The sequence below is a fragment of the Zingiber officinale genome, chromosome 4B (assembly GCF_018446385.1).
Source record: "Zingiber officinale cultivar Zhangliang chromosome 4B, Zo_v1.1, whole genome shotgun sequence".
Taxonomy (NCBI): Eukaryota; Viridiplantae; Streptophyta; class Magnoliopsida; order Zingiberales; family Zingiberaceae; genus Zingiber; species Zingiber officinale.
Window position 1 is genome coordinate 129648678 of NC_055993.1, and position 10403 is coordinate 129659080.

Here is a 10403-nt window from a genome sequence, read left to right on the forward strand (position 1 = left end):
TAAATTTATTCAGTTTACCGACCTACTTAAAAGACCGTAAAATATAAATATTTCAATTTAAAGCTACGACCCATTGCATTGGATCCGGAAACCGCGGAACCCGACCCGATTGGCCAATTCTTCTCCCGGTCGGGTCGTGACGGTATCGATGGCAATTTGGCCATGCACGAGTTTGGATGGCTGATAAAATATAATTAATGTTCGTAAAATAATACCTGCGATTTTGTTGGAGGCAAGTTTGGGTCGAGCTATGGACCCACAAATACTTCTAACAACGAAGGAGGTAGTTAAGCGAGTTTATTACAAAATTGTATGACATAACATTTCCAAGTTCGCATTGGCCTCCTATCGGCGCCGTTCCTTCGAAAGCGCACTGCGCTTATCGCGGACGCAATCGCAGGCACCGGCAGCAGAAGAGTCGAGGAGAACAAATTAGATCGTCTCCAGAAGCGAGATTGATCAGCGAAGAATCGTCGCCATCGATGTCGGAGCTCAATATGACGGCGCTTGCAGCCAGTCCTCCGCCGGGGAAGGAGCAGCAGGCTGCCGGGGTGGGAATACTCCTCCAGATCTCTATGTTGGTGCTCTCCTTCGTTGTAGGTCATGTGCTCCGCCGCCACAAGTTCTACTACATCCCCGAGGCCAGTGCTTCCCTCATCATAGGTAACACTTTTTTCCCTCTCTCATACTCTGTTGTTTAATGTTCCTATTTCTACGATCTTTATTCTTCTTATAATTGCTGCTTCGCCTAAATCCCTAATTTTGTAGTTCTAGGGGAAGTGCCTTCTGAATTCCGTTATTATTTACCTAAAATGTGCTGAGGATTTGGTCTACAAGCCAGTCTTTAGACTATGGATCACAGTGGACTATCATGAAATGTTTTGTGTATAAACTAGGCTTATTAACCGCGTATATTCTAGGGTGGCATTGCATAGATGGCATCAGCCCGAACTAGTTTTTTTTTATCTACATGTAAATACATGATTTTATATCAATGATCATGTAAAGCTGGCGGTCTGTTGGATTGAAAACTGTTCTAAACATATTTTGAACTTTCAGTCATGTAGATTGGTTGAAATAAATGAAGTTCATGGTATGAAGTCATGACACATTCAAAAAGCTTCATTTTATGGCAGTAAAAAGGGGTATGGCCGGGGACATTAGCATCTTCTATATTGTTACTGTGGTGGTGAAGATATGAAACAGTATTCCTTGTGTATCTCCAGCACCTACTAAGATTTACATGAAAAAAAAAAACAAAGACAGCATGGCCATGTTTCCTGGGCATACTGACACTTACCCATAGAGCTCATTGAAGTTTCTGACTAGTACATGTATCATAGATTCGTGAAATTATTTTCATTGATAAGCTCAACATAGTGGTTGTTGGTTTTGTATGGATAAAGAGTGATGGATCCTTATTACCATGTGAATAGTGCAAATTCTGGTTACTTATCGCATACTTAGCTGGATGCTTGTTGACAAATGACACATGCAAATTCTGCTTCTTGTTCCACCTCCTAACAACTGACATACAAATTTCATAGATTCAACTATTTCTTTTTATTTTACATATTTTTGTTTCAATAGTGGAATTACTGAAACCAATAATACTGGATCACTAGAATGCTGTTTTTGAATGTATCTTATTAAGCAAGCAAGTTGACTGTAGGCAAACAAGTTAACTCCTAGGACAGCAATAATCATTAATATAAACTAGAGCATATTTGAACTTTGTATCAAGATGGTTTATCATTGCTTCAATTACTTTAGCATGTTCTTTTACTAACATGCTCTAATTAGTTACAAAACATCGAACATCATTCATCATAAATTTAATGTGAAGTTATACGGTAATTATAACTTCATGAACAGATATCTCTTTTGAAGTACCTATGGTTGCAATTTCTTTTCTTGATGGGAATAGCATAATGAACTACTATTTGCCTTGTAATGACAGGTCTACTTGTTGGTATACTTGCTAACGTCTCAGATACTGAAGTTAGTATCAGGTTTGTGTCTTATGCTTCTGTTCATCCGTAACAAGCATATCTTATTTGCAATAATGATGATATTATTGGTCTCTTTACAGGAGGTGGTTTAATTTCCATGAGGAATTTTTCTTCCTTTTCTTGTTGCCGCCAATTATATTATATCCAACTTGTGCATATTATAAACTATTATCTTTTTCTTTTATTTTCAAGTTGAGAAAGCAATTGCATCATTCTAATATTTTAAATCGATATTGATTTTCTTAACTTTAACCTACTCAATCAGGGTTCAGTTTAGCACCGGTAAGTTTTGAGGCTATATCAATCCTGTAAGAATGTACTTGCACTAAAGTTGAATCTGATGTATTATTATGTTTGATATCTACAGAAACCCTTTTTTTCAAACTTCGGAGCCATTGTTACATTTGCTATCTTAGGGACATGTATTGCTGCAGTTGTCACAGGCTTTTTAGTGTAAGAACATTTGAAGCCCATGGTCCTATTTGTTAAATTTCAAGAATAGCACAATTTTATGGGTGCCATTTTTATTTTGTAGTTATCTCGGAGGGTTGACATTTCTGATGTACAAATTGCCATTAGTTGAGTGCCTGATGTTTGGCGCTCTTATATCAGCAACTGATCCTGTCACAGTGCTATCTATTTTCCAGGTATCTTGAACATGTTATTTATAGATTAACTATCTCAGACTAAAGGTTATCATCCAAAAAAAATAATATAAGTATGATATTTTTTGCAATGAGCATCTGTTAATGCACCTACTTTTTCTTCTCACTCATAACTTCAAGAAGATAGGATGAAGATTAAACTTCTGTATTTTTATAGTAGTCTATTTCTTAGCTTATCAATGCCCTTTTGCATATCATGTAAGTCTGTTGATATTCAAAACTTCTTTGTTTGAAACTATGTATGTAAGTTCTGGTGTCAGGAAGGTTTTGTGTGGCAGCTGGAATGACACACCATGTACTAGAGATCAAATATTGGGCATGGTCTGCCCATGAAACCCAGTCAAAAATGGAAAATAGGAAAGAACAAAGAAGAAGAAGAAAAAATAAGGAAAGGATAAAGAAGAATATCACATTGAAAACAGAAACACTGTTAATAAACAAGAACAAACAGTACATGCATGCATCCTTGTCATGCTTTTTGGCTTCCACTACTCAGTTCATGTTTCCTAAACAAAGAAAAATTTCATGGTTCTTATATTTTCTCACCTAAATCATCTAATTCTGAAAATCATAAATAATCATATATTGATAACTTGTCTTCAGATTGCGGGTTTCTATTTTACCACTACCAAATTCAAATTTTATGATTGAACTAAATGATGTACTACTAACAAATAATTCAAATTATCTGCAACTACCAACTGTCCTTGGCTGAGATTAGATAGAATGCATATATGCACTTTTTTTATTTTTCTATATTCATTTTGTTTTTAAGCTTTCATTTACTCTATTTTCCCATGGTTTCTTGTCTTCTTTTTTTGTAGGAACTTGGTACTGACACGAATCTATATGCCTTGGTGTTTGGAGAATCCGTTTTAAACGACGCAGTATGTTCCACTTTTAACATGCTAAAAACTGCTACACATTTTTGCTTCTCCAAGTGATTTTTCTTAATTTTGTTGGAAATGCAGATGGCTATCTCCTTGTACAGGTTTGCTCATGGACTTGAGGATGCATTTCCCATACTGTCTAGTTCCATATTTTCACTGTTTGATAGAATCTGTTTACTCTAGGACCATGTCATCAGTACAAAGTCGCGCTTCCTCAGGACAAAGCTTTTTTGTGCTTGTTCTGAGCTTTCTCGAGACATTTGTTGGTTCAATGTCTGCAGGTTAGGATTACGTCTATTTTTTTTAACTGTTATTCTGGTTGAATCTCACTTCCTCATGGTGAGTTACTGAATCAGTAACCTAAAAATTCTGAAAATTTTGTTTCTCTGATGCACTCTTTTTCATGTAATTACACCATAAATTCTATGTGAGTGAAATCTTGCTCATAAAACAATTTGCAATATGATTAAATAAATTATATACTTTTCTATAATGTAACTCTGTTAATGCCTTTGTATCAAGTCAAGTCCCTCAAAGTTTTTTATTTTTAAGCACAACTAATTCATGTTGCTTTTGCACAGGGGTTGGCGTTGGATTCATTTCTTCTCTGATATCCTTTATCAAGCATTTGTTTGTTCATTCAGTCTTCATTGCTTTCATGTCCTTATTCTATTTTTCCTGTTTTTAGTTTTGTATGGAGCAGGCGCATCTACAGATTCTAAAAAAGTTTTAACAGGTTTCTCAATCCTAAGAAGTAAGAATATAAACACTTTAGGTGGTCATGCTTCTGTCCAAGCTGATAATTATTATGAAGTCACACCAATAATTTGAAATATGTTTTAATTAGAGAAAACCCCTATATACTGCATGTACCACCTGCACCACTATGTATATTGATGAAAAAATTTGGTTTGTCCTTAACTTTCTTCTTTAGGAAAGCACTTATTTCTAAAATCTGTCATTTTATCCTAAAAGAATGAACAAACATTTTCTAATTGTGTTGATGCTTTATTCATCCTTAGAGGCTTTTCAACCCCTGCTACCCTGATCATATCTAGGATAACTGCTTTAACTTGTATCAGTCATTACAATCCATCCATCCATGAAAATTGTCTATATAGATGACAGTTAAAAAAACTTCTTTTCTTTTAATGTTTATTTTGAGATTGTGGCTAAAGAAAGATCAGAAAATGTTCCAACGGAATAGAGTGTTACATACAAGATAAATCTTAGCATGGGTGCATAAATCATAATTTTTATATCCTCTTTAGACAATCACATCTAAAGCATAATTAATTCATCCATTATAAGCCTCAAATAGCATTTATTAATTTATCGTGTTTGAGCAATTCTTTTGAGCATTGTGACATCATAAAATTATTGAATATATATATATTTTTTCTTTTAGGTAAATTTAATGAAATATTTAGCTAAAAAACATAGTCATTCAACATTCCCTGTCCTAAAGAAATGACCCTGGAATTCCTTCCATGGCACAGGGACATGTTACTAACAATATGGCTCGTTTAAGCGATCGTACTATCCTGAATGTGTGCAGATCTGCTATGTTGAGAACAATGTCAAAGAATGTTCCAATATTGTTGTTAGCCTAAACTATGATTGTAGCACTTTATTTTGACTTAAATCTTAGTTCATGATGTATGCCTTTGTTGGGGGTTTGAAAAATTATGCACATTGGAAAAACCTTAATTGCTGAATACCTCTTCAAATATGCTGGATTGGATATTGAAAAGTAAGAATTTTTGTGATTTCTCTGCCTTTTGCTTGGTATCTTTTTCCCATTTAAATAATTGACACACTTTTCTTTCAGCCTTCAGAATTTGGAGTGTTGTCTCTTTGTCCTTTTCCCTTATTTCTCGTAAGTGATCTCATTTTCTGGATTAATTTTCTTTTACAAAGAAAGAAGAAATAAGTGAGTCATGACTTATTTGCAGTTACATGCTAGCGGAAGGATTAGGTCTCTCTGGTATCGTGTCAATATTGTTTACTGGAATTGTACGTATCTCCTCTTTTTTCAATAACTATACTATGACTATTTGTTCTAAGTGTTTGCATTTGTATTTCTTGCAGGTAATGAAGCATTATACATTCTCCAATTTGTCAGAGAACTCTCAACGTTTTGCTACTGCCTTTTTCCACTTGATTTCATCACTAGCTGAAACATTTGTGTAGGAGGATATGCATTGATGCCCTTATCTATTTTTCTACCACGTGTTCTTCAACAAATTCTACCTTCACTATATTGTGTGTTTTTCAGGTTTATCTACATGGGTTTTGACATTGCAATGGAGGAACATAGTTGGTCCCACTTGGGGTTTATTTTCTTTTCAATTGTATCCTTGTCACTTCATTAAATAGAATCTGTTATTACATATGATGTATGTAGCTATCTCTTCCTCCTTAACTTTCATCTTCATTGGTGAACTAGATCTTCATAGGTGTTGCAAGGTATTTCCCTACCACCTCTAGTTCTAAATCTCTACTAATATTAATTTAGCTTAAATTAAGTTGGAGAACAGAGACTAATGCCTTATTATTTCTTTCGACTGTAGTATACGATATCAGTCGCTACTAGTCAGTCTGTTTCTAAATGAATCAACTCATTCAGGTTTCATTTTTTAAAACCAATTGAAAGATTGAGTTATGCTTGTGATTTGGAGTTATTAACCAAAACAGAACCTCGGATTCCTGGTCTGGTGTCTACTGTTACTTGGAAATATATAGTGATTCAACCAAAGATTATGGTTATGAACTTGTGATGTTAATATTTGCTCCGTGAATACGCCTTTAGCCCTTATGACATTGTTTCTGTTATTTCTAATGTTTTTATGGTATTCCATGACACAAGGGAATCAGACATTAATTGTATGCTTTAGTTGAAGAACAACTATGATTATTTTTCTGTGGATTCTTGTAGGCTATTTACCAATCCAAACTTCCAGGATTTCCAAGTTAAACATTTTATTCAGAGATTTTTTGCTGTGAATCATATTACAACTTACTGTCTATGTTGATTTATCTTGAAGGGCTGCACATGTTTTTACTTGTGCCAACTTAGTGAACATGGCTCGGCCAGCAAATCGCAAAATACCTGCTAAGCATCAGAAGGCACTTTGGTATAGTGGTGAGAATTGACTATTTAATTTCCCGGAAGTCCACTTTGTGGTATTCGTTTTTTACCTCTTCTTTTAACCCTGAACAGGTCTTCGGGGAGCTATGGCTTTTGCCCTTGCATTGCAGTCAGTACATGATCTTCCAGAGGCTCATGGAAAAACCATTCTGACAGCTACCACTGCAATAATTGTACTAACTGTAGGTTATCATGCTAGTAATGTTTACAGTAAACCATGCAAACAAGGAACACTGTAGATATTTGTCACTGTTCTTTCCCTTTGCTTTATGATAACCATTTGTTTGCAATTATTTCTAATAATTACCAAGAATTTGTTTCCGTTCAAATGTAGAAATATATATAATGTTACCAAGAACACAACAATGACACAAATTGTGAGTCCTAACTATTTCCTGTCAGGATAGGGTTACCAAGAAAACAGTATAAAAAAAAGAATTTATATTTTCAATAGATAATGAACATGTATTGATAGTGGAAGGCCATCAAAACTAGTCTATATCAAAATATTACTATAATTTCATTAAGCTCTCTTGGTTGATTATATGTGTTTGTCTTGGTGCCACTTTTTATTTAATTGCTTAATGGCTATGACTATTCTCTTTATGGCCTTTGCTCTTCCAATATGAACTAATCAGTAGCAACTATCAAGCTGAAAAAGAATGATCAATAACTTAGTTTTTAATATATATATATATATATATATTGCATCTACATATCTCGAATTGTTCAACATCTTTTTGCAACAAAATGACTTTCATGTTAGGTAATATTGATTGGTGGCTCAACTGGTACCATGCTTGAAGCTCTAGAAGTAGTAGGTGATGGTCAAAATGATACACTGGAAGCCAATTTTTCAGAGGTGCTGTCAGATGACACAGATTTCTTATTACTTTCTATTAACTTTTAAAAGAAATTTTTGGTATGCATTAAATCTTTTGTTATTATCTGGTTTCAGGACTTTGAGAGTAATAATGGCTACAGAGTTCCAACTTACCAAGGAACATCGTCGGGAAGTAAGATAAAGATGAAGCTCAAGGAGTTTCATAAGAGGTTCTTTCAGATTTTAGCAATTTCCTTATGTTTCAATAATACATATTTTTAAGCTGCCTGTTTTGCTGCTGCAGCACTACATCCTTCACTGCATTGGATAAAAATTACTTAACTCCATTCTTTACAACTCAAAATAACGGTGAAGATGATTCTGGTATGATGCCCACACCTTTTTTTTTAAAATGTGAAACAAAGTGTTCAAATATCAAGTAATGAACTAGTGTTTTTGCTCGAGAAATATTGTTATAGTCCTGGAACATTTTGACTAGTAAAAGAATGCATTTATTGGTTTGCAAAAGTATATTATTCTCTTGTATTCAAGGCATGATGTTGTTAATATCGAAATTGTTTAATAGTTAATAGCTCGAGACTAAGCTCTGTGATCTCCAAATATAACACACTACAATAAATATTCTAGTTTAATTCTGTTTGGTCCTTCAGAAATTCTTACTAGCCATTCATATTTATTTTACCATGATATTTCAAACTCACCCTGCAGAATTTAAAGGTGCCATACATCCATCTTTCTCCATGAGGAATGCATATTGCTGCATGTAGTTTAAATTATAACTTAAAGGGTAAAATCTACTTTACCACTTGGACTTTTAGTGTATATTTTTAGTTTCATTTCAACCCTCGAAATTCATGCTTCTAGTTTATAAATCATCACTAAGGTAAAGAAAATATATTCAGATTCTACAAAATTTGCTGCATGATCCAGTGTGTTTTCCTTCTCGTTTGGTTTTGACAGTCTATATTTCTGCACACATTTGAACTTGTAATATAAGATCAACATAGATTAAAGATGATGATTTTGAAGTTGAATGGAAGTGGAAAGAATATCCCTTAAATTTGTTATCGAACTCTTGGGCACCAATACTGCCCTGCTTTGGCTTGTAAGCCCATATTTCGTACCTCTAATAATCGGTTGTTGAAAGATGTTTAAAGAGTCTGTAAACTAGCTACCAGTAGATACCTATGCGTCTTACCATTGTTTTCGTTGCTGGATCCTTTGTTTCAGTTTTGTGGTTTTATGGTTGTATATCAGATGAATCACCGAGGCAGAACACTTGAAGAGGAGGATTCCGCAGTCAACGTGTAAAATTGGCGAGCTTCACCTGCCTTCTCGGTTTTACTACCATCTTTTTTATCCCAGAGCTTCATATCCAGTTGCAGGAGGCGAGCAGGAAGAAGTCAAACTCACGCGGTTGATGGATCAGCCCCTAGCCTTACCACATTTAACCTAGTGAAATATATCTTATGATAGATTGTCATAAAGAAAAACACAGCAGCATAGTATGTAAATGCTACACTTTGTATACACAACCGTTGGCCATTTTGTCAAACTGATTTAAATGTAGTCATAATATAGCCGTCACACATTAATCTCGAAGTCTCGGAAGCGTTGCTGAATCTCTACAGAGCTTACAATATTTATGGCAATTTATGGACTCGGTTTCTTCTTGGAATGGAGCAATTGTGTCAAGTTGATGCCCCAAAGTTAGTATTGAAGAAGAATTTTGTTTCGTGAGTTGTTATGAGATTGAAAATAGAATGATTTGTGGAGCGATGTATTCATTTCGTTGTTTAGTAATATTGCTGAAGTTGTATCAAAAGTGGAATAACATTCAGCATAAGGCGTTGTAGATTGGCAAGAACATTCGGCACACTTGCCTCTTAAAATGTTTTGGTCAATCTAACAATACAACATTGTGCCTTCGCAGATCGGGCCGCTATAGCTTAGCTCAAGTTGCATCCCTAATGGACCATCCTCTCCATCTTAGCTAACCGACTAATGGCGCGCTAGACTCATTGAAGGCTTCATGTTGCAAACTGAAGTGGCACGTACTTAGTCAACTACTCGAGGGTTCATTTAATTACGAACCAAATTAAAGAGAAAAAAAACGAAGAAAGAAAAAAAAACAATAGGAGGGCCATCATGTTTCATTTAATGATAAAAAAAGCTCCTACATTTTTCTTCCACCCTTCAATTATTTAATTGACATCTCCACTTTCATCACCATTTATGTATTTATTTAATTAAACAACACATGGGAAACATATATTTATAATTTTTTTAAATATAATTAATAATGGTGATCAAACCGTTTCCAACCTACCATATCAATGAAGTATGAGAAATCTTGCACGCTTAGTCATACTTCACCTACCTATATCTATATCTCTACCTATAGGTTAGAGTGTCAAGCCAGTCAAGTCGAGTTGAGTCACACGTCATGGCATGGTTGGGTCTCTCGCACGCCATGGGTCAGGTTCCGATGGGTTGAGTCATGATGAGTAGGTGAAAGAAGGCTTGTGTCCATATGAGTCGAACGATCCGAGTAAGGCATCGTAAGCGTGATGATAATGGTTGAGAAAAATGTGTTCGGATGGTGGTTTGAACTTTGAAGTACAGAGGGTGAATTGCTCGAGTTCGGATGGAGACATGCTCCTAAATGGCCCGTGTCAGTGTTGCTCACTCAGGTTAGACCTGTGCTTGGTGCCCAAGCTAGCTTGAGATAGAGGATATATACTAGCATGACAAATAATTAGGCAAAAAAAAAAAAAAAAAAAAAAAAAACACCACCCTAGATTATGCAAATTGTTAGAAGAGCACCTCTGTTTTTAAGAA

General features: G+C 35.0%; 1 protein-coding gene across 1 annotated transcript; it reads left to right on the forward strand.

Moving 5' to 3' along the window:
- The first annotated feature begins 311 nt into the window (after nucleotides 1–311).
- On the forward strand, nucleotides 312–9164 carry LOC121976702 (sodium/hydrogen exchanger 6-like). The gene is made up of 22 exons (XM_042528996.1): nucleotides 312–663; nucleotides 1961–2012; nucleotides 2093–2152; nucleotides 2270–2294; nucleotides 2380–2465; nucleotides 2548–2659; nucleotides 3502–3564; nucleotides 3649–3668; nucleotides 3751–3848; nucleotides 4149–4177; nucleotides 5289–5320; nucleotides 5399–5446; nucleotides 5523–5583; nucleotides 5659–5756; nucleotides 5846–5921; nucleotides 6017–6036; nucleotides 6615–6712; nucleotides 6791–6900; nucleotides 7485–7580; nucleotides 7677–7771; nucleotides 7846–7925; nucleotides 8820–9164. The coding sequence occupies exons 1-22, from the start codon at nucleotides 483–485 to the stop codon at nucleotides 8843–8845; spliced, it is 1566 nt and encodes a 521-aa protein (XP_042384930.1). The 5' UTR covers nucleotides 312–482; the 3' UTR covers nucleotides 8846–9164.
- Nucleotides 9165–10403: the final 1239 nt, after the last annotated feature.